At 40.9% G+C, this 24,949-nt stretch overlaps 1 protein-coding gene across 2 annotated transcripts; it reads left to right on the top strand.

The window, feature by feature from the left end:
* Positions 1-1,218: 1,218 nt before the first annotated feature.
* On the top strand, positions 1,219-20,894 carry LOC139634368 (voltage-dependent calcium channel gamma-4 subunit-like). 2 transcript variants are annotated; one of them, XM_071500777.1, is made up of 5 exons: positions 1,219-2,002; positions 6,959-7,210; positions 12,151-12,234; positions 14,804-14,944; positions 15,388-20,894. In XM_071500777.1, the coding sequence occupies exons 1-5, from the start codon at positions 1,972-1,974 to the stop codon at positions 16,227-16,229; spliced, it is 1,350 nt and encodes a 449-aa protein (XP_071356878.1). In that variant the 5' UTR covers positions 1,219-1,971; the 3' UTR covers positions 16,230-20,894. The 2 variants fall into 2 exon arrangements, with proteins under 2 accessions (XP_071356878.1, XP_071356877.1); XM_071500776.1 differs by lacking the exon at positions 1,219-2,002 and having other exon boundaries at positions 4,838-7,210.
* Positions 20,895-24,949: the final 4,055 nt, after the last annotated feature.

Raw genomic sequence — 24,949 nt, 5'->3', positions numbered from 1 at the left:
CCTTCCAAAACCATTACACGTGATGGTTCCAAAAGATTACTATTACCATCTGACACTCCTATAGGGTTGTGGTTTGGTCATGCTTTTGGATGTAGACTTATTCCACACTTATTCCTGGGCAATGAAGGCTCCAACAGGTGGATCCTTCGTGGCCCGACCTATCCAAAGAAGTAGTGCTTTGTGACACAAGGATAAGGGTGGGCATAGCTGGTGACTCAAAGCAAAAGCTGGCCATAGGCCAGATTGTCTCATTTCAGTTCAGCCTTCACGGTCTACAACAACAATGAAGGGCCACACCTTCATAGACCGCATCCTTCAAAGGATGTGGGCCCTGAATTGGGACATAACTACACGTCGACTGGACCTTTTTGCCATATTAAGGCATTTGAACAAATGTCTGATGCTGTTGTTTTTTCTCTGGAGTCTCTAAACATTGGTTTGTGGTCAGAAATACCTCTAGATTTACTTTTTATGTAAAACAACTCAGTATCCCCCGGTATGTTGCTTCTGATGCTTCTCATGTGGATTTTGGATGTCCTGCAGTTTTGGCAACAGTTTGAAGAAAAGAAAAAAAAAAAACTAGCAAAACCTGACCCTATGTCAGTGCTGACGGGGATTTTCTCTTCAGGAAGACTCTGCTGGTTGAGATGTGGGATGTGAGTTTCCAGAAAAAAAGCAGCCATTCTGCTGAAATGCCTTTGAGCAAAGCATCAAATTCCAGCTTTTTTTAACCTTTGCCTTGTGCATTTCAAAGCAATAAAACAGCGCTAAACGCTTGTGATTAAGCTATCACACCAAACAGGAAGAAAGTTGGATGGATGAAACATGCCCCGACACTGTGACCACAGTGCTAATGAATCACAAGTCTGTCATCTCTCTTGTGAATGTTCACTCCTCATGTACAATATGCAACCATGTATATCTCATACATGAACGTGTGTGTGTGTGTTTGTTTGCATGTATGACATCCAGACTCATCTGCACAACGGTGGAAGTCGCACACTTTTTTTTTTTTTTTTTTATCTCAGCAAAATCCTCTCAGCTGTTACATCCACCCCTCTACTCCCCCAACACACATACACACACATACACACACAAACACACATACACACTCACTAGCTCCACCGTAGACTTTGGAATTCACTGTTGCCATGGCAATGGAATAGAGCACGCTCTCTCGCATCGCCTGTTCTTTTCTATTGCTTTATCTCTCTCTCTCTCTCTCTCTCTCTCTCTCTCTCTCTCTCTCTCTCTCTCTCTCTCTCTCTCTCTCTCTCTCTGTGGAGGCAAACCAGCTTCTCTTGTTTGACAAGGGGCTCGTTTTTTTGTGTCATCGGCATCAGGTTTTGGATGTTTGTTTGTTTGTTTGTTTGTTTGTTTGTTTGTTTGTTTTTTCAATAACATATCATCCTCCTCATATAGAAAACATGTTTGTCGGGGGGAGGCTTATGTACAGGAGCATCCCCTGGTTTCAAGACTCATGTCACGTTCGTTAATCGAGTCCATCCTGCCCCCCCAACTCTATCTCCTCTTCTCATCTCCTTCTCTCGCTCTTTCTCTCCCTCATCTTCTTGTCCTCTCCCTCTCTTTCTGTCTTTCCTCTCACTCTATCATCTGCTCTTTACCCCCCCACCCCTCCCTCCGCCTCTTTCTTCCTTCTCTCAGTAGCTAAGATGACTGCCATGACAATTCAATGAGAGGAGAGGACGCCAAGTGAAGTATCCCACTGCTCGCTGAAAAGGAGAGAAGGAGTGCTCAAGGTAAAGAGAGGAGAGGGAGAAGCAGAAGAAGAGGAGGAGGAGGAAGAAAGAAGGGACGAGAAGAGAGGGAGAGGCAGAGGAGCGAGGGAAGGGTAAGGGGCGAGAAAGCGAAGGATAAACGGTGGATGGAGGCAGCTCGGACCGGGGCTACGGAGCGCTCTTCACCGACGAAGAAGAAGAAGAACAGCAGCAGCAGCAGGGGGGAGAGGAGATGGAGGCGAAAGGCAGAAACATGCCCTCAGGTAACACACACACACACACACACACAACAAACACAGTGGCAGATGTGGATGTGTTCTTGAACACACAAACAACAAACAACCAGATGCACATGTGGATTCATGCATGCATACACTACACATATATTCTCAGACATGACACATACATACATGAACATTAAAGCATAAACATTTAAACACACAAACACTGACTAACACAGTCATGCAGGAAGCCACCCATACACACACACGCAGACACACACACACACACGCTGGAGTGCAGTTGTGTACAGAGGTCTGGATTCAGAGGGCAAGTGGCTTTGATTCATCTGCGTTGGCATTTGTGTAACCAAGCTAAATGTTTGTTCTTATTTAGATCAGGGATGACTGAAGGGAGTGTTGACACATGAGGAGTTGAGAAAATTCAGGGAACATGAATTTAATGAATAGAAACATTGGACTGATCTGCTGACACTTGAAACGTCAGTGGATTTTAATTGTGTTATCTTCACATCGTATCGTGGCTGCAGACAACAGATTTTGTTGTTGTTGTTGTTGTTGTTGTTGTTGTTGTTGTTGTTGTTATTTCAAATGTAAAAAGCAGCCATGGTTGGTTGGATCCCATTAATTCTTTAAAACTGGCCAATCAGGATCAAGTGCAGCCAGGATATGTGAGGTTGTGTCACCTCGTATTGTCTACGCTGGATGCATCACAGATGTGCTTTTAAATAGTTTTATTAAATCAACAGTGAAGCCTGAACTGGCTCCATCTGCAGCCTGAAGCTTCTCTTTACAGTCGTGCAGTTTACTACAATAGGTTTCTAGTAAAAACTGGACAAGCATAAACCTGCCATTTAACAGACATGGCTTTGATATACTTTATGCAAATATGTGGAAAAGATTCACCACATCCATCTATGGCCATTTTGAAAAGATGTTATGAAAATTTAACCCACATCAGTGTTGAAGCGTCCACGTTACCGCTTCTTTTAATGCACAAAAAGACTATTACCACCTGTGAAAGTAAAGATGTGTGGAAATCAACCGAGAAGCCTGTTGCTGCCATGTTGCCATGTCAATGTGCTGCTTATGTTACAGGTTTATATTTAAGTACAGCATAAAACAGCCTGGGAAAAAAAGTTTTATTCTGAAAATCGTATTTTCATTTAAAGGACAGATGGGTCATATGCTGTAGAGACTGTAAAGCCCCTTGAGGCAAATTTGTGCTTTGTGATATTAGGTTGTATAAATAAACTCACTAATCACTCACAGCTAATTCAAAATCTGACATTGTTAGACTATATGAAACCACTTTAAATGAATTTTGATACTGTACCAATTCAATAGTATATAATAGAATTGACATGTTTCAAGGTCCCATATTTTATACTTTTCAAGTCTTGTATTTAAGTTTTGATATCCATAAGATATATTTGTGGTTTTAAGTACCAAAAACCATTGACTGTTTTCTGAGTGATCAAATAAAAATAAAGCAGATTTCAGGTAAACACTCAGAGAAACCAAATCCTGCAAGGTTGGATGGCAGGTCCAGGTGGGCGGGGCTGCAGGCATGGCTGAGAGCAGTGGCTGTTTTCTCGTGACATCACAAAGTTCCAGAAGTCCTGACGGCTGGTTTTAAGACTCAGTTTCTCAATACAGGCTGTGTAGATTTCTCTGAACACTTTGATACTTTCACAGTATTAATATAGAACCTCGACCTGCTTTATAATCAAAAAGACATGGACATCTACCTTTAGACTGTTAGGACCTTTAATCTACAATTAACAGATATGTTTTGTAGTCAGAGACTCTTCAGTCAATCAATCAAAAATGATTTGTATAGCACCTTTCACAGAGTTAAGTGCTCTGCAGGTGACTAACAAGCTGATAATAAGATAGCACAGATGTAAACTGTTTAACAGTTTGAGACTGATGCAGATGAGACATAAAAATAATGGAAATGTAATGATAAAACCAATCAAACAGATAAGAATAGAAAATACCTCAGGGAATTTTACAGCTATTAATGTCCTCTCTCCCCATCTCATTCATGCTGTTACTCTGATAAAAAAAACAAAAACATATGATGTCAGTTCCAGCACCACTGTGATGTTTCCTTATTTTGCATGGGCCCTGAATCATGTAAATAGATTCAGTGGATTCCTGTAATCATATGAAATCAAGCATTAAGCAAGTTTGAGGTTTAGGTTCAGAGTGCTTCTTTTCACTAAATCAGGAAAAGAGAGATGCAGGAATACAGATTTTGCAAGTGAGAAATACAGCTTAGTTTAAGTTTAAAGTTCAAATCAGAGAAAATCAGTAATAGTAATAGATCATTGCACAAATTCAAACTGAAACAATACATGTATTGCAGTGAGTGCATTAAAATGCATTAAAAAGGAGACCAAACAAAGATCCTGAGTAAAAAAGGAAAAAAAAAGAAAATGAGTCGAACTCCTCACTGAACAGCTGCAGTGTGATTTGTGTTACTGTACCTAATGCAGCGGGGCCCTCCTGCAGTTCTTTTTGGGACTCACCTTATGCATATTCCAGCAGGTCAGTCACTTTCAGGGTCAGAGTACCAGTGGTCTCTGTTATTTTGGGATTCGTGTTGCCATGGAAACACCCCGCAGACCCATTGAATTAGCCAAATAGTTTTAAAGCCCACACCAGCGATGATGATCTCTTTGTGCGTTCGATTGTTTACATTAACCTCCCCGTTTGTGATCGAGCAGAGCAGAAGTCGTGGCAGAGGCTTCTCCAGAACCGCCACCATTTTTTTCAAAAGGATGAAATCTTACTGAGTAACTAAATAGTTAAATGGAAATCCATGTAGACCCCCCTCCTCCTCCTCCTCCTCCCCTCCATGCTCCTTGGATGTTTCATTTATGTTTCCTGAAGCACAGCAGATGTGCTGTATCTCAATTTTCCTCGTCGTCCTTCTCACTGTTCACCTCTCAGCTCTGATTTATGTCTCCTCTCCACTCACCTCTTCTTGTCTCATCATCCACTTTTTCTCTTGTCTCCTGATTTTTATTAATGTGTACAGAAACCTCAGTCTGTCTTACTTGCTCTTCTGCAGTTGCCCCTAGCTGCCTTTATTGATCTTATCATTGACCTCTAAAGACAGTTTATTTCTGTACCTGAAAATTCAGTTGATCCTGATTTTCAAAGCAAGGTCAGGTCCTGCTGAGAAAATCCACTGATGTGTACATAAAAAAAATCATTTTAAAACTTTATTTAAAATTTCTTCACCACATTTTTAACAAACTGACAGACTTACACAGGAAGACTTTTCCTGTCTGCCAGCAGTCCATCTTCCACCCTCCACAGTTCAGTGTTACATGATATTTGTTGTTTTATATTTTTGTTGATGCAGCGGGGTCGGCATTTTGTTCTTCTGCCGGCTGCGTGCTGCCAACATTTCTTTACTGCTCCAGGCTGTGTGCATTGTTTTTTTGTTTTGTTTTTTTCTTTTGATGAAAAACTGCTCCACTGTGCTCACCCAGGATGCAACCCCATGAGCATCTCTCACCAGTCACCTACAGGGGCCCACAGGGGACAGTAGTTCTATTAAAGCATAAATATTTGACAGTTCAATGCATAAATTGTGCACAGGATGGGATGCAAAAGTGGTTACATGTCTCTTTTTAGCTTCTCATTTTTAATTTCATGGGTGCTCAACCTTCCAGGGCATTTTTTACCTGCACCCTGTTAGATAGAAATAAATGACTTAAACTACAGCCTATTAGCCTCAGATTTACCTGAGTATTCAAATGAAATTTTTGACTGTGTTAGCAAAAGTTTGAATAGCAACCAATAAACTGTAGACAAACACATCAACTCCGAGTATAGGTTGGCCATAACCTTTGTGACCAGTTGCAGTAACTGCCTGAGACTGAGGCAATAGTGAAAGTGTCTTTCCGATGCCACCACAGTGCCACTGAGCAAAGGAGTTCACCTCTAAGTGACCTGAAATATCACGCTGTGAATGTACTGTGCAGTTAAGCAGTAATTGTGTCAAACGTTTTTTCAAAATCAAAGCAGAACACACAGAAGTCTTATACATAAGTCAGAAAGTAGCACAACTTATTCTCCCCAATGGCTTATTTGATGTCAACCAAGAATAAAGAGCCCGTCTAGCCAGTCAAATATCATGTAAAAAGGTTTTCCTCATAATTGCAGCTCATCACATTCACAGTTTGTGGTATTAAAACTTATCAGTTTGTGTTGGCCATACATCCATGGATACAGATTAAAACTAAAGCAGAATTGTACATGAAGATAAAGATTCTGGCTGTACTGACACAACTGCTGCTGGTCATCAGGAAAAGTCAATAAAGGTCATAAAGTTTGTGATATGTAATGTCCTTTTTTTGAGTGTGACGAAGAAGTCCACATGACACCAATTTCACAGGAACTTCTTAAGATGAAGATCAAGATAATGTTTTCATCAATGCCTCTAAAACATCATCATGTTCAGTTGTCTGCTGACGATGTGACTGATCATAAAGTAACATCGAAACAACTTGATTCTTTTAAAGAAAAAATATACTACAAGTCAATGACAATCCTGTATAAATATGTTAAATTATAAAGCTTTGTATATAATTTAGTGCTCACATATGCTTCCCTATATAACTTACTGTGAAATGTAATGATTTAATATAGTATAAGATAATGCAAATAATGGTCAGAGCTAAATCAAAGTCACTCCCAGTTGATCTGAAGGGTGTTTGTAAGTTCACTGTACAAAAAAGGGAAAAGGGGATTAAAAGGAGATGTATTTCTATTTTTGGGGTTTAATTATGGAACAATGGGATAATTTAAAGATGTGTAATTTGCTTTAGTTTGCTATTTTTGTGGAATACAAATGTGAACAATCTTCTTTTTGGTGGGTAGCTGAAATTTATATTCATAAAAATAATAATAAAAAATGCCTCATGATAAATGCCTTTGGTGTGCATGTTTTCTTGTCAGATATTAGTTTCCTTCCTCGCCCAGCGATGGTGTGGTGTGAGCGCGGCATCCAGGTGCTGCTGACCACCATGGGGGCATTTGCAGCCTTTGCCCTGATGACAGTGGCTATTGGCACAGACTACTGGCTCTACGCCCGGGCCTTCATCTGCAACAGCACGGCCAACTCATCCCAGGAGGACTCCAACAACAAGGACAAGAAGGACCCTGGGGCTCTGACCCACTCCGGTCTCTGGAGGATCTGCTGCCTGGAAGGTACAGATGGTTGTGTGTATACATGTGTGTGTGTGTGTGTGTGTGTGTGTTTGAGGCTGTGGGAACCTTTAGATGCATTGGGGGTTGAATGTGTGTGTGTGTGTGTGTGTGTGTGTGTGTGTGTGTGTGTGTGTGTGTGTGTGATTTATCATGCACTGGTCATTGGAGGGTCTTGCTGAGGTCAGAGTGCTCATCAGTGTAATCAGAACAGACATAAATAGGTGTTCTCTTACTCACTGTCACTCACACACACACACACACAATTACACACAGTCATGTCTCCATGACTTAAGAGGACATTACATTGACTTACATTCATTTGCTGGAGACCTTATACAACTTTTCAAACCCTCATCGTAACCCAGCCTTAGAATATGTCTACACATTAAATTTAATGATTTGTATTATTAGGACTTGGTTTTTGTCCCCATAGTGAAGACAAGTCCCCATAATGTGTGAACAGAGGTAGGTCCCCACAATTTGAGTAATACCTGAACTGCACACACACACACATTCACACACACTATCAGTATGATATTTGTTTCCTGCTTTTTGATTCGTCATTTATGAGAATGGTCAGGTGCTGTTCTTGCTACAAATTGTTGCAGTGACATAACTTGCTGGTTGAACTTTTCCTTGTGACCATGGCAACCGTGAGAACCACACCGGGGAAAACGATGCAGGACCTAATTCCTTTGTCATCGCAACCCTGTCTCTTGTAAATTCTGTTTATATAGCACGGAATTGTTTTCCCAATCACATTGGGGTGGCAAATGTAATCACTGCCTGGATCATCTTCAGATTATGTGTTTTTGTTTAAATTAAATTACATTTATCTACCACTGTCCCCTCATTGTGGTTAGGTTAAGGCAACAAAGGCACTTTAGGTAATGTAAGGGAGAGGTGATTTTGGATGACTGTGGCTCAGGAAGTAGAGCGGTCCGATTCCTGGCTTCTCCTGTCATCATGTCAATGTGTCCTTGGGCAAGATACGCAGCCCCAAATTGCTGCCTATGTAGCATTGATGTGTATGTGTATGCGTGGGTGGTATAAAAGCGCTTTAGCTGAAGTAAAAACCGCTTTATGAATGGGTGAATGTGGCTTGTAGTTTCAATAAGACTAGAAAAGCACTATATACTGTAAGTGGAGACTGGTTACCATAAATAAACGTCTCTCAAGTCATTGTGGACTTTTTCTGTATTAAACCAGACCAGGATCTTTCCCTAACATTAATCAAGAGCCGTGAGAGTCAAAGCTTTTGCAAATTATTTACATATAAACATAATTAGTAGACAGTGCTGCATATCTGAGCTCCCTGAGTTATACTCCTCTTCAATAACAGGGAGCAAGCCATTTTTTTTATAACCTTTTTATTGGGGATATAAAAGTGAATACAAAACACTGTCTCTGTATAGGAAATATACAAGTAAATCGTGGTGTATAAATATATTAAATATATAAATGAATATTGATTGTTTGTAACATCTAATATAATAAAATATAAGTGAAAAAAGGAAAATTGAATAAATAACCTAAAGAATAAGTAAAGGAGTGAGCAAACAAACTGATAAAATAAACAATGTTAGTGATAGCGAAACATATTTTCATGTCAAAATGCCAAACATTGCTTCTGCCTTGAGCTACATGATGAGACTAGAGCAGCAACCTGGATGGTACAGGCTGTACCAGTAGCCGCGGTGCACCCTGCCGCTGCCCATTCAAACACAGACGCAGCAGTAGCAGGTTTCTGTCTGAAAGCACCTTAAAAACCTACTGTACCGTATCAGCCGATACGCTTCTACAATCTGTAGCGCTGGCTAAACCTATGATGCATTATAATATCGGACATGTTGTAAACATGTTATAAAAGCTAATGTGGCCCCTTTTTGTTTTTCAAGCTTCATAGTGATGTAGAGATCGAAGGCTTGCCGCTTGTTCTTTTACTTTCATGCACAGACAAAACACAGATATTTCCACATGCAGTACATACACACACACACACACACATACACACAAGACTCTACCTTCAACATAAAGCTCATCATAATGCCCCAGAGCTCTGATATGAGTGGTGACTCATTCAGTGACTGATGAAGTAGTTTTCCTGTGTTGCTGCAGCTGCCAGACAGGCAGGACACACAAACACACATATACAGTATTAACACATTCACACACATACACAAGATGGTCTGCAGGCCACAGCTGTTCATTATAAAGTTTCTTGTATTGTAGATAAAAGTGTGACGTGTGGCATTTTAATGTCAGTAAATTACCATGTTAATTTTAAGGCAAACAAGAGAACTGCTTCAAAAACAAGCCTTTTCTCTGCATGGCAGGAGAACTGTCTACAAAAAGGTTCCTTCAGAATGAGCTCAATAGTTTTTGTAAGTTGTTTCATATGTGTAGACCTCTTTTTCTTTGGACAGTTTCAGCGTTAGGTTACATATTCCTCACTTGTCAGATGTGGAAGAACACTGATTTTTGTTGTCTTGCCTTGTTCTTTTAGAAATCATCCATGGTGTTTTATAAATTATCTGCTCTTTCATTCCAATTAGGACTTAACAATATGCTAAACATTTCTGATTATTTTGACACTGTAATATTGCGATTATGATATGAGTCACAGTTTCAGTTGGGATGGTCATTTTTGCATTTCATTTTCACTGACATGAAATATAAAATTGATGATGATGATGTGATTTTTGCTGGTGCTTGTACCAAACAAGTATGTTCCTTTAAATCTGGAGATTATGATTTATAGGCTGATAGCATCTCTGTTAACACCACAATGCTTTATTTATGGTTTGTTGTTGTGACACATTTTTGCAGTTCCTGTGATTTGGATATTGCACTTAGCCATATTGCAATTTTGATAATACTTTGATAAATTGTGTAGCCTTTTAGATTCATAATTCTGTTCTATCCCCAGTTCATGATGTTTATGGTGGTCTTATGTTTGTGTCTTTACACACATGCGTGGGCCCGCAGCCTCCTATTCACATTCTTTACATTGTCCTTTCTTTCTTTTAAATAATGTATTTTACTAAGAAATTAAGCGTTCTGAAACTGTTCATGTTGTGATTTACAACACAAAACTGTTAAAGCTTTCAGAGTAAACCAGTGAAAAGCCAGCTGACATGTTCAACCTCTTCTTGTCTTAATGAAGACAAAAAAGAAAGAAAAGTCACCCAAAACAATTCCATGCCCGAAGAGGAGGGAGTGTTCTGTAGCATTAAAGGAGACTGTCATCTGACATCAGGAAACACAGCAGCATTGGTTTGTTTGTTCGTAGGCGTAAGATGAGTTACATTGACCTGAGAAAGACCTCTAGTCCTCTGGTAATGACTCATGTATGCAGGGTGTAGAGGAGGATGTTGTGTGATGTTATAGCACTGAAACCAGTTAGACAGGAAACAGGTTGTTTGGGTGAAAACATCAGATTTTAACATGGGAGACCATTGTTTGCGTGTCATTTCCTACCAGCAGTCAATGAAACTGTTAACTGACTTTAGTGTTTTTTATTCTTTTTGATGCCCACAGCTCATTTGGCTTTAGTGTAAACAGAAACACCAGAGTCTCTTCTTCTACTGCTGCATTTCTGAGCTGATCAAGCCATGTGTGCTGTATCGGTTTGAATTTCAAACTTTTCTCTGGGACTAGTATCATTGGATGGACCAGCCATTGGCCAGTGTCATAGCCACAGAAGTCTGTGACTGAGTGACTGAATGAGTGATGAAGTTACACCACTGGTTGGCCAAGTGTTGGACTTTTCCCACTGGCTGTTGCTCTTTCTAAATTATTTGGCATGAGCAGTTTTTATTACATCACAGTGGATCCATAACAGTTTTCAACAACTGTACTGTAGTGACCACGGCCTTTATTTGAGGTTGGCCTTTATTTCTAATTCCCTCTTTTGATTACAAATGTAAACCCTGTCACAGAACATGAACAGCAAACAGAGAGGGCCGGTGAAAACTTCATGGATTTTTTGACCAGCCCCATGATATGGCAGCAAACTGGGATTTCTCCCAATGGTCAGTCCAATTATGGACCAACCAATCTATAGTGCAAACAACAGTAAAATCTGAAATGGACTTTGACTGTCAGTGTTCGTGTTCCTTTGACAATAATCTATTTATTTTTATGTCGACAGTACTTTGTGCTATCACATTTTGAGATTATTATAAAAATAAGTGTTTTGGCAAGTCAGACCGAGTGGTGCTATCCATGGTGCTGAAAGGGTTTTTTTTAACTCTGGTATGTTGAATTACTATAACCTTTTATTTTGTTGTGTGTGATCGAATCTCCCATGTATCTGCATAAGGAAAGAACAAGACACATGATCGAACACAAGGACGTTGGCCTGATGGGGGTGGGTAAGGGGGGGTTCAGAAATCCCACCCTGTGCACACCTATACATGGTCCAGCCAGATACTAGGTTTTTACCTGGTCTTGATAAACCACAATGACTGTTACCATCAGTGACCAACTCAACTGGGACTGATTTATTGAGGATTATAATCTAAAGGTTTATGACAAACTTCTAACTGTCTGAGTGGCTCCTGGAAACTACATCAAGGAATCATAATGAATTCAAAAATGATTTGTTTTGTTTGTTCAGGCCTTTTAACGACTCTCATCCTCCTCCTTTTGTTTTCTATTGTTTCTGTCTGGTCAATTCAGCTGCCTTCTCTGTCCGTCTGTCAACTTGTTTACTTCTTCTGTCTTTTCCTCTTCTTCATCTTTCTCTTAATTTCTTTGTCTCGGGTTCTGTCAGTTTCCCCTCAGTCGTACTGTAAACCCCCTTGCTTTTCTGTTTTTCTCATTTCCTTCTCTTCCTTTCACCATTTCTGCCATTCTGTCTTTTTTTCCATTTTCTTCATTTCCTTATGATCTCTACTTTACACTTTCCCCTCTTCTTCCTCTTTGTCTTTCTTCAGGCTTGAAGCGAGGTGTGTGTTCCCAGATCAATCATTTCCCAGAGGACGCCGACTACGACCAGGATGCTGCAGAGTATTTGCTGCGTGAGTGACACACACACACACACACACACACACACACAAACACACGATTACAAATGAACGACAAATGCACCCAGGCATGTATAGGAACATTAGATAACTGTACGCTGGCATACACACACATATACGATGTACCACACGCACACACACACACACACCTCAACAGAAAACACACATACACACACTACAGTTTCCCTCACACACAGATACAGAAAGGACAGAAGGGGATGGTGGGCGGACATCAATGCACGGATGTCAGATTCAAGCAAAGCGTTTCTGGAGGTGTGTATGTGTGTGTATGTCTGCAAAGTGTGTTTATGTGTGTGTGTCAGTGCCCAGGTGCATAGGGTTGGGAGTCTGGGGGTGTACAGAAAGCTTTTTTTTTTTTTTCGCTGATGGATTGAGTGAACAGCCTTCACTAATGGATTATTTTCAGCCCAGGACTGAGGTTTCACATCCTGCCTCCATTGTGATGGCAGATTCTGTTCGTGCAGCTCTGAACCTGTTGGTTTACAAAGTATATGTTCCATCCATATATTATGTAAACGTATCTATTTCTGTGAAGGAGGCTGTGATACTATCTGAAATTCACTTGTCAGCTTTGCTCTGCAACACTGACTGAACCAGTATCTCTCCAAGTGCTGCACCATCCTCACGATTTGTTTTAATAATAGAACATATTTAGAGTTTAGAGGTGTAGGCAATTCTGGGATAAACATTATGTTCCAGAAATGTTCAAAAATACCACAACCTTAAGAAATCTGTGACATTTCATCTGAATTACTCAGAAATAGTGCAACTCAGAAAAGTACAAAACTCAAAGATGTTCAATTAAAAAATGTCTTCATGTGAGAGGCTGAAAGCAGCATATGTTTGTTATTTTTTGCTTTTATCATCACTAAACTGTAGTTGATTATGTTTATGTCTAATGTCTATCATCGTTGCAGCTCTACAGGACTGAAAATTAGGTGCTGAGGTAACACAAAGGTTTAGAAAATCACTGCGAACGCCCACTTGAAGTCAGCTCGACGTTCTTTCCTATCAACTACTTATCAGATAATCAATAAATAGTGCTGAACCGCCCACGTCGTTCCACTTCCAGTTAACAACGAATTCAGGGAATCATCTGCAGCAACTGTTTGACGTGTCTGACACCAGCTTCTGTGAATAAATGCTTATCACAGCATAATCTGTTCCCTTCAGAGGCAAACAAAAGCTAACGCAGCCTGAAAAGTCACCTTCAAAACTACATGTTCTTGCCTGAGATGGAGCTTTTTTAGCATTTTAATCTTCTATAATGTCTCTGTGCTGTATGTTATCGCAGCTGCTTTTAAGCTTGAGGTGTCTGCAGAGGGAAGGGGTTTTCGGTGATGTAATGCAGTTTCTTGCAGCCATATTGGAGCCATATTTTTTCCAATCTTTAATAAACCGGAGATCTAGAAAACAGGACTTAGCCTCCACTTTGGCAAGTACTCCTGAAGCCGGTTCTATGAGACCAAAACATTCAGGGTGACAGTCTGAAGCTTCCCATGTCAACCTTAATTTTTGTGCTACATAAGGAATTTAAAGCCAAAATTTCAACTTCTTTTTTGCTGCCAGTTGTTGAGAAGAGTGGTGGTCCTGACTGTTTTGCACATGTTGTATTACAACCAGACTGAGACCATCCTCCTGTAAAAACACGACCCCAGAGGTCATCTGTGCAAGTAGTTGATTAGGAGCCATAGTTATGTTTTAACTGTATATAAAGATGGACGTAGCCTTCGTGACATCACCCGTTGGTTTCTAAAAAGCTGTTTTGAAGCTCTGAGTGGGCTGCTCTGCCATCACCATCTTGACAGTGCCTGACTCCGCCTACCTCCTGGCTAATTCAAAAAGTTGGGGCGTGTGGAGCTGAAGCTTTGGTGCATGCCCATTGGTGGTTCCTAAACTTAACCAAGTAGTTTTTGGTACTAAACCAAAAGAAACCATGATCATTCCACAATTACTGTTACTGTTACTGTTGACACTGTTAGGCAAGGCATGTAATTCGTATTGTACTTTTATAAAAGATGGGGATTTTCAAAAGACATAATTTTTTTTTAATTGTCCAAATCGATGCAGCAGATGCTGAGATATTTTAGTCTTGAAAGACAATGGATTCTACAACCCATAATGCAACTCAGTAGGGTATTTTTATTAAACCCTGCTTACCTGATGAACCCCGACATCTTCAAATCTTCATGTTCCAGTTTGTAACTTTTTGTTGAAAATTTGCCGTCTCCAAGCCCAAAGCCATCATGTCCTCACTATGTGTAGAAAACCTTTACAAACAGACAGCTGCTGCACCAGAGCCAAGTCATAGTGTCAGCTATAGCAATTCTTGGTAACACTTTTTCTCCCAGGAGTATCACAAGGCTTTTAACTTTACACTTTTAAATGGTGCTGAACCCCATTACATTAGAAAAAGCACTGGATTAGTCATACTTACCACACACACACAACAACAACAACATTCAAGTCCACATAAACACTGAGAAACAATGACATGGCCGTCCAGAGAATGACGTTTCTGTGCTGATGCTGTCGTCTGCAGGTGTGGTGCGAGCCTCCAGCATCTTCCCCATCCTCAGCGCCATACTGCTCCTGCTGGGTGGAGTGTGTGTTGCTTCCAGCAGCTTCTACAAGAGCAAAAGGAACATTATACTGGGTGGAGGGATTCTCTTTGTAGCTGCAGGTAAAACAGCTGCTCTGCTGTGGTTTTGGAACAGATGTCTGTCCTGTCTTATGGGTATTTTTACCATTTAGAGCAAACATGGGTTTGGATTTTATTAAAACACAAACTCAAAATGTTCTGTTTTATGTTTTAGCCCTGGTTTGAAATTGTGTCTGCCAGCGTTGCCACCTTTAATGGATGGTTTCGTCCTTCCAGTCACATATTCCACTTTGAGCTTAAACTGTGCTATTTCACATGTAGATGCTTCAAAGCTTTCAGTCAAATACAGGCATAATAAGAGGCTGTGATGTTTGATATGCAGATGGATTTTCACATTGTGCCTGCCTCCTCTCTGTATAATTGAAAGGAACCTGTTCCTGTATCCCTGCCTGCAAAACAGTTTAATGAAGCTGCAGGTTAATTTGTCTCAGAGGGGCACTCAGGAGTCTTGTATATTTCCACAGGCCTCAGCAACATCATCGGAGTGATCGTGTACATCTCAGCAGCTCTGAGTGACATCTCCCCCAAGAAGGACGAGGATAAGAAGTGGCACTACTCCTACGGCTGGTCTTTCTACTTCGGTGGTCTATCATTCATCCTGGCCGAGATGGTAGGCGTCCTCGCCGTCAACATCTACATTGAGAAGAACAAGGAGCTGCGCTGCCGCTCTCGCACCGACCTCTTCAAGAGCACCACGCACGCCATGCTACGGCTGCCCAGCTACCGTTTCAGACGGCGTTCCCGTTCCAGCTCGCGCTCCACCGACCCACCACGCTCACAGGAGACCTCGCCCATCGGCGCCTCCAAGACCTTCAGCCTGCCGCCCTCTGCCCCGCCATTCTCTGTGGCCACTCTACCCAACCCGCACCACACCAGCAGCGGTGGAAGCGGAGGAGGTGGCGACATCTCCATGTACACCCTGTCGAGGGACTCCAAGCTGGGCAGCCTGGGAGGTGGCGCCCCTCCTCTCTACGGCACGGTGGACCGCGCCACGCTCTACCAGCTCCACAACTACTTCCCAAAAGATTCCAGCGGAAGCGGCGGAGGAGGAGGAGGCGGGGTGATGAGCAGCGGTACACTCCCGTCTCACTCCAAGTCCAACCTGGCAGCAGCGGCAGCTGTAGCCCAGAATGCAGCACCGCTGAACACCTCCTCGTCAGCTGCCACACCAGCCCAGCCGGCCCCAATATCCACAGCCACCATGGAGCGGGACAGGGGCAACGTAGGAACCCTGGACCGACTGACAGCCAAAAGGGACAGGGATAGCAACTCAGATACACTTAACAGGAAAACCACGCCAGTTTAAAAGTAAACCTCAGAGAGGAGGGAGAGAGGGTGCAGGGAGGGGGGGGCGTTGAAATAAAAGAAGAGAGATGGTGTTGCATTAATACAGATGTTAGAGATATCTGAGTTGACAGAGAGGAGGCTGAAATTGTGTAGGTGACACATCAGCGGTAATGTTTCCGTCCTTGAGCCTGAGGTATAGCTGCCATAACTACCTACCAACATCATAAACAGTCATAAAACATCTGACATTATGTTCATCAGACAAGTTCGTGACATCTGCCTTAAAATGGTCATGACTTTTACCACAAAAGCTTGTGTGTTAATTGTACAGCAATGGTGCAATGGAGGCTACGGGGAATTTTTCTGTTAAACACAATGATACGCACAAAGAACTGGGAGCTGCCCAGTAAAACCAGTCTCCCAGTGCAGCAGTTGGGGGTTAAGTGCCTTGCTGGGGAGGCAGGGGAGCTCAGAAGTGTTTTTTTTTTTTCTTTAGTTTCCCCATCTTTATTTTCAGGAAGCTTTCATTTGGTGATTTGTAAGTCAGAGATGAATCTGGGTAGAAACTGATCATTTCTACACATAGAGACATTGAGGCATCTTTTCAAACCAGCTATTCTGAACCATACAACACTGTATTACAGCACAGCAACATAAAACTCTTTGAAAAAAAAAGGTGTCCAGATGGTGAAAACCACACTTCTGTGACATTTCTGCTTTGAAAAGAACAGAAAGACAGAGACAGGGACATTCAGCCAAGTACCAAGCTGCTCAGTGACGAGTCGACCGCTAACTCACGGTCAACAGTAGCTACTTAACCTCCGGTCCCAAAACAGTGACCTCAGCCATACCTAACAATACTGACACACATACACACATACACACACACTGAGCACACCAGAGGAGGCTGACACACTGTCAGCCTATTTATTTTTCATTGTGTGTCAAAGGTAATTGTGGTGACAGATGGGCATTCTCCACAGTCCTAGAGAAAGGAGCAGCCATAAACCTTAAGCTTCACCCTGAACGCCTCCATCACACCACTGCCAGTTGTCACCGTTTGGTGAAACGCTGCAGCAAATGTCCAACTGAGCAAGTGGCTTCATCTGATGTTAGAGTCCCAGAATCTTTCTACAAACGTGTGAAGTATTTGCTGAATTGTGGCCAGGTGGACGTAGACTGTTACTCCTGTTTCTAGATGACACCTCTTTTTTGTTGCCTTAACAGAAGGAATTACATAAAAAATGTTCAGTACAGACTTGATTGAACAACTTTATTAAGCAAACGTATAGGACGATTCTGCAAAACCCTTGATTATGTTCAATTATATTTTTTATGTTCAGTTCCAGTGGTAGAATTGTCACTTCTGCATCTACACATGGCTTCTCTGGTATGATTAACAGGTTAGGAACCAAAATGTGACCATTCAATAAACTTTATTATTGTAACTATTACGACAAAGGTCTTACACCTGTCGCCATAGACCATATTCACACGGCGGCCATTTTTCCCTGTAGAGAGGCTCGTTTTTACGCATAATAGGGAATGTCTTTGCCCTGACAGCGGTGGTACTGTTTGAAATCAAAACAAAACTGTTTGTAGTTTGTCACTTGCTTCCCTACTCCGTCATCTAATTTTACTTCACAAGGTGAAACAGTTGAAATCAGAAATCAGTGGAATAAAGCTCATTAATTTCACAGCAAATAAAACAATGAAAGGTTAAGTCAACAGTGATGCACTTGCTTCATGTCATAATATTACTGTATTGCTGATACAGGTTGATCATGAAACTATACAACAATGGTCAATGTTTAATAGTGTTTCCAGTGTGGTCCCGTCTTACCTTTACTTTTTTTTTGGCTTGAAAACTACATTTTGTGTAGGCAGTTTCTCATAGATACCACCAACCGCTATTTTGTAAGAAGCTCTCTGGGAAAAAGTAAATAGTTTATACCCCAAAAATCTTAGTGACCAAACCTTTTTTTTAGTCACAATTGTGATCGTTCAACTGCACTTTCAGTAGATGAATTATGATGTTAGTAAACACCCCCTCAGAGTTGATGGAGACACTTGTAAAGATGGACATTTTTGCTCTCTGTGTGATGTTTAATTGCCTAAAATTAGATTTCAGGGTTTGTATGACTGTTTATGGTGATGATTAAGTACCGACGGCTACAAGGCAGAGTCCGCTGAGTGTTACTGCAAAGGGCTGCAGCCACAGGCAACAGGGTGGGGGGTCGATTCAGTTTACACTCAGGGGGTGGAGATTTAGTTAGAACATATGTAGATTTAAAAGCTAAAAATTAAAATCATGTGTTACTCCAATATGAAGCCAAGTACATCACTTATTTTACTTGTTCTTATTAAAGAACACAAAACAAAGCACATTATGGATTATTAAGTTATAAATTAGCTTAAAGGTGCTATTTGTAAGTTTTGCTGTTGCTACATAGCCAACATTAGCATTAACCACTGTTTATATACCGGTGTAAAGAAACGTTGTGAATTCAGCAACCCACTTGTTTTGCCTTTATTTCTACTTCTTTTCTTATGCTGAGGTTAGCATGCTAACCAACTAGCCCTGGCCATATGAGCCCATCTTATCATTTTCCGATACCGAGTCACTGTAGCGTCCACGCTGCTCTGCTCAGAGGACGTGTTATAACCTCTTGTCTTGTAAAGGCAACAATGGCTGAAGCTCTTGGCAAGACAGGTAAGTAAACTGCTGTTAATGCTAACATGTGTAGCAATAGCAAAACTTTCAAATACCTTCTTTTAAAGGATTTCTAACAAACCAATTAGAATTTGAGCATGATATATTTTTGAGGATGTTTTTCAACATTAGATATTTCAAAGGGGGAAAAAAATCCACAGTGGATGTGTTGCGTAACATTTTGGACCTTCATACGTTCTGAATCTGATCATTGGACTAATGTGTTGAACTGTGAACGCACTTCAGCGTTTGAAAATGAGTTCAACCTGACCCTGGTTGACGACATGTCAGAGGAGGAGGGAAAGAGAAAAGAGCACAACAGCCGACTTCTGTTCCCCTTCCCTCCGTCTCTCCTTTAGCTATAACTATATAGGCCTACTATTTCACAAATTAGAATAATAAATGTATTATTGAGTATATTATCAATCCATTCACTTCAACAAAAGCACATAATGTCTGTAAATGGTAATGTTTGGGTTGTCTTTTCATTCAGAGTGATTGATTCTCATCTCTAGGTTACATGAGATTGTAACTCCTTGAGTATTAATATCATGTTGCTGGTGTTTCTATGATCGTAATGGTTATTGCAGGGTATTTATACACTTTGAAATTTCTTTTTTTTTCTTTTTGTAATTTTTTTATATTCCTTTCTAATTTCTTTTCTCTTGCTTATGTACACTAAAAGTCAGTGGTGTCACGTGGAAAGCATGTGCACAAAAAGTGAGAGGGTTATTAATGTGTAAATTCACCTCTAAGGTCGTTCATCGCCGTCTTCGTTGTTTTATGGCATTTATTTATCAGGGAGAGTTGACTGAGCATGCATGCTCTTTTTCAGCAACGCCCTGTTTAACCTTCACACACACACACACACACACACACATTCGCACTGGCAGCAGCCCAGTAAAACCAGTCTGCCACTGGTTACTGAGCGACTTCCCTGGATCAGTTGTAGTCAGTTGGCGTTACGAGTAAAGGAGGTCATTCCACGTCCTCCATCCAGGTTGTTCCAGGCATTACACATGGACAATGGACAACCCTCTGGTTCATTTTTTCAATGAATTTCACTGTGTACATTATTTTTACTATTTCTATTATGTATTCATTCTCTTACTTGTTTTTTTCTAACCTTTATTCTCATCCTGTTGTTCATTATTTCTGTAAACTTCTCTTTTTATGTGTAATTGCTCTATAATTCAACTTTTCCCACATTTTCATTTCAGATGTTTTGTTGATATATCTCAACTGTCACTCTTCCATTATCATTTTGTCCAATTTTTTTGTTACTTTCATAACATTACCAACGTAGCCTAATAATCAGTGTTTTTTAATGTTCTGACTAGTGCATAACTGTAGGCGATAGAATTTATATTAATCTATTTATTTTCGTGGTGGTATGTATAGATATTCTTAATGTTATATTGTTTCCTACAGCTGTATCTTTGGGCTATAAAGGCTTCACGCCTGCCTGTGAAACAAGGTCAGTAGCTTAAGTGGTGGGGAAGTGAGTTAAATGTCGTCTATGTTGTCAGTGGTTTTTTTTATATGGCGAACAAAAACAACACATCAGCCTCATCCTTCTGAAAATGTGAGAATTGTGTCAAACTCACTGAATAAACACTGGCACGTGTCCTAAACCTGCATTTTACCTTTGTTTGTAAGAACGTAGTCAGAAGCGGACGTTCTGTTCCTTCGTTTCAGTTCATATCCGGATGTGAAAGGCATTTTAAAGCCAGCCTGAGTCACCGGCTCCTTTCCCCAACACTTAAGCTACTGACATGTCAAACCTGAAACTCTTCAAAAGGAAAACTGGTATATTTCCTCTCAGCAGACTGATACATGTAAAGGACAATAAGGTGAATGGGAAGCAATGCAATATACAGATCCTCACTGGAAAAGACAAAAAATATAAGGTATATATACACATATATATAAATATATAGATATATTCAATAAAGTTCTATATGAAAGTTGTTTGTGTCATCGCTGTTGAATGATTTATGAAGAAGTCCTCGGTCACTTGTCTTTTACAATAACCCTGTATGATAATTTCTATACAGATCTGCCACATATGGTTAAGGTGAGGTTCAACTGATGGTGCTGTGTCAGGGTTAGAGAAAGATTATGCTAAAAAAAAACAACCTGGATTGTTGACAAGAGTAGTGGAGGTATCTGTTGCACTCGCACACTTTGTTGGGCAGCACATAGCAGTGGCATATAAAGCATCTCAAAATACCAGGACTTATTGTTTCCATATAACCTCACACAACAGCTGCGTCTTGGCACACATCAGTGCACCAGGATAAGACTGTGTCCTATTTTCCAGCTTAGATACACGTCAGCTTTTCAGAAACAAGGCAGTTTTATTATATTCACTCCCCAGATTCAAACATCCAGGCTGCTGCACCACAACTACATGTTTTAGCTGCAAAAAAGATCATCTACTTAATGTCAATGTAACATTAAAGGTCCCATATTTTACACTATTACAGTGTTTTATTTGAAGTGTTGATCTCCATAAGAAGATCTCTTTGTGGTTTTAAGAACAAAGACATCTCAGTGAAGTTTTAAATCTCCTTTCTCAGGCTTCTCTCTTGAGATCTAGAAGCAACAGGTCGATGAGCCAATCAGAAGAGAGGTGGGCTTGGCTTGGGGCGTGGCTGAGAGTGGTGACTGCTTTGTTGTGACATCACAGAAGTCCTGAAGGCTCATTTTAAGGTTTCTGAATACAGGCTGTGTGCATTTCTCTGTGGACTGAGGCTTTGATACTTTCACAGTATTAATATAGAACCTAGAGCTGCTTTATAATCACAAACACATGGACATCTACCTTTGGGACCTTATATGGGACCTTTAAATTTTGGTTGGAAATGAAAATCAGGTTCACATTAAATCCCAACGTTAGCTAACTGACATTGTGACATTTCACAGATGTTTAGCAGCTGTTCAGTTTTGCTCACAACTGGTTTGAGACGTTTGGAAGATGATGAATTTTGGCTTCTTAACAACTTACAGCAACAAAATATTAATGTCATCCGTTGTCAGTGTTTTATATCAGATTGACGTTGGTATTAGACGTCGTCCTGACATTGACTTTAAGTCACCTGACATCACAAATTACATTTGACTTTATGAATATCAACGTCTAACAATGTTGGTGGCCAGCTGCTCAAAATTACCTTATGATAGATAGATAGATAGATAGATAGATAGATAGATAGATAGATAGATAGATAGATAGAAAAGGAAACTGTACAGACAGCGACAGGCAGTAATTAAGACAGTGAGGTCTCTTAATAATGCTGAGACGTCCTCGCTGGAGAACAACACAGGGAGGGACTGTCAGCCCAGGGGAAATGTGACAGTTTTTAATCCCACTGACAATAGATCTGCTGGCAGAGCACACTGGAGACTGAGATGTGTTTGGGTGAAGCAGTGAGGAATGTGATTTGGTGTCAAAGTTTTAATTAGTTGGCCTCTCTGTCAGGAATCCTCCTGACGCTACAGTGCCATCTTTGTGTCTTTGTGCAGCAGGAACAGGCACAGCAGCTTCTGCAAAGTCAAGACTTGTCTCTGTATTTCTTCATTCCCACTATATGTCTGTGACTACACAAGGACAAAGGAATCCAAGCATATTTGTGAACTGTTCACAGGGAAGGTTGCTGCAGCACGCTGACGATTGCAATCCTGTGTCATGCTGCTCGTGCTATGTGGATTGTTCCCACTCTGAGAGCTACGAGCTCGTGTTTCAGGCAAAGCAGGTTGAGACACAGTTTATCTCCTAAGCAGAGAGCAGCACAGTTTACATACATGTTACTGCATTTCTGTGAGCAAATTATAAATGTGTTGATCATCAGCTATTGATTGGGAAAGGCAGCATTAGGGCTGGAAAATTGCTTTTCATGCCTCCTGATGCTTTGTCAGCTCATCAGTTTGGATACAGAGTCAAAGGCTCATTGACCCAAAGTGAAAGGTTCCATCTTAGTAATGCACGGTAATTGGAAGATAGATTGAGGTGGTCAAGGTCGGACTGAACCATTGGTCATGTGATTTGGGTTAGAGTTGGGATTAGTGACCGTCAGCTGTGCTCCCATTAAAAAGCCACTTTGGCTCATTTCAGAAACAGTCACGTGAGAGATAGATAAAAACACAGAGGAAAACAAAAAAGTCTTGAGCAATGATTTTAAAAAAAAATTTTAAAAGAGGCATTTTGCTGTTAATTTAGGTCTCACTTTATCCAGGTCAGCAGCTGCCTTTTAGATTCCTTCACACAGCAGGACTTCACTCACACAGAAAGCCCAGTAAATAGAAGACATTAAAGTCTGATGAGTCTTATTCATAGACTGTAAATAAAGATGGACGTAGCCTCTGTCACATCACCCACTGGTTTCTGAATAGGCTAGTGGTTTTTCAAGCTCAGAGTGAGCTGCTTTTCCGTCGCCATCTTGGCAGTGCCTGACTCAACCTAACTCCCAGCAAACAGTTTTTTGTACCAGGCTGTAAACATGTTTATTTCAGCTGTAAAGTTGGACATTTTAACATGAGAGTCTATGAGCATTTTGGAGCCAGACTCTAGTGGGCATCGGAGGAACTGCAGTTTGGCTTCATTTTTCAGCCCCAGATTTTGTTGCTTGGTCTTTTTTATGATTTTTTTTTTCCTGCTGAAACTACTAAAATGAGTTAAATTGGGCCAACAGCTCATTGTGTGCTGGTGAACCATCACATATGTTGAGCCTCTTTTTTCTCTGATTTCTAAGCAGATTTATGGAAGTTATCATGTCTGTGTGCCCAGGTTTGACTAAATAATAACTCATACTTTTTCACATAAAAATTGACACTTATGTGACTTCTGAGGTGTTTTTGGTATAAAATGTGAGTTTAAATTATTGATATTTGTCGACTTTTGAAATTTTCTTATTCATCAGATTTGGTTTGGAGATCAATTTGAGTGTTTTGATACAATATGTGAATAAGACATGAGGAGCTCTCTGCCTCTTTTATTTTGTCAAAGTAGCTCTCTGATTAAAAAACATTGGAGACCTCTCTTAATGTAAAGACTGTGGGACGAGCAGGCGGGGTAAAGGGAAGAGTACTAATGAGCAAAGACACAAGGAAGCAAACCTGGAAGAGAAGATTTGGTTGATGCTCTATATGAGCTTCCTTTGATGGATTAACAGGAACCATGTTGGAGTTCTCATAATCTGGGTCCCACTGCCCTGACACATAGCGGATCGGTGACACATGGGGGAGCAGACAGGCAGGTTTTCTGTAGGTGTATTCAGACAGGAGCCTCCACAACAGCGTCCAGCCTTCAATAACAGCTCAATATGCTGTAACCCTGCACAGCGAGCCATGTCTGCACTGGAGTTCTCCCATGGTTCGCCTGGCTCTCTTGTATTATTATGTCTGCAGCTCACTGCGGAGTTGTCTCACATACAGTGGAGAATGATAATAGCCACCACCCTGAGTCAACAGGAGTCTGCCACCTGTGAAGACACTCTGCATTTAAATTCTGTCTCTCCACTCGGGCTGAAGCTCGCCGTCCGGCCGCCTCCCCTCTCAGGGCTCTGTGGCGGTGAGGGTGCATGCCTGCAGTCACTGATAACGGCCGCAGGCTCGCTGACAGTCGTCCACGAGCCGGTAGGGAGGTCTGTCAGTCAAGATTATGCTCTCATTTCCTCTTGTCCTCAAATCCTTCCTCACACACACAGAGGGAGATCCCGAGATATGAAACCCGGGCATTCAGAGCGGCGCTGACTCTTTACCACACAGACCAGGTTCATACTCTACTTTACTTTACCAACATTCATCTTTTTTAATTTTATACTGCAAATGTCAGGTATTTCTACCAGGATTTAACTGACACATTTCATCTCATAAATTCAAATACATTCTGGTATTTTATTCTCTTGGATTACAATCATGTGTGACGTTAAACATTAACATTTAAACAAACAAAAACACAGTTCTAGGACGTGTGTGTAATACAGTCAAAGTGTCTCACTCCTGGAAAGTACTGATCAATTTCT

The sequence above is a fragment of the Trachinotus anak genome, unplaced genomic scaffold (assembly GCF_046630095.1).
Source record: "Trachinotus anak isolate AG129_WGS33_773 ecotype Australia unplaced genomic scaffold, CSIRO_AGI_Tana_v1 ptg000016l, whole genome shotgun sequence".
Taxonomy (NCBI): Eukaryota; Metazoa; Chordata; class Actinopteri; order Carangiformes; family Carangidae; genus Trachinotus; species Trachinotus anak.
This window is presented reverse-complemented; position numbering and strand designations above follow the sequence as displayed.

What these genes read in the sequence shown, in the direction of transcription:
- LOC139634368 (XM_071500776.1), top strand. Translation starts at nt 6,922, where the DNA reads ATGATAAATGCCTTTGGTGTGCATGTTTTCTTGTCAGATATTAGTTTC. An exon ending in GAGGATCTGCTGCCTGGAAG is followed by an intron (nt 7,211 to 12,150) that starts GTACAGATGGTT and finishes GTCTTTCTTCAG; the next exon opens with GCTTGAAGCGAGGTGTGTGT. An exon ending in TGCTGCAGAGTATTTGCTGC is followed by an intron (nt 12,235 to 14,803) that starts GTGAGTGACACA and finishes TGTCGTCTGCAG; the next exon opens with GTGTGGTGCGAGCCTCCAGC.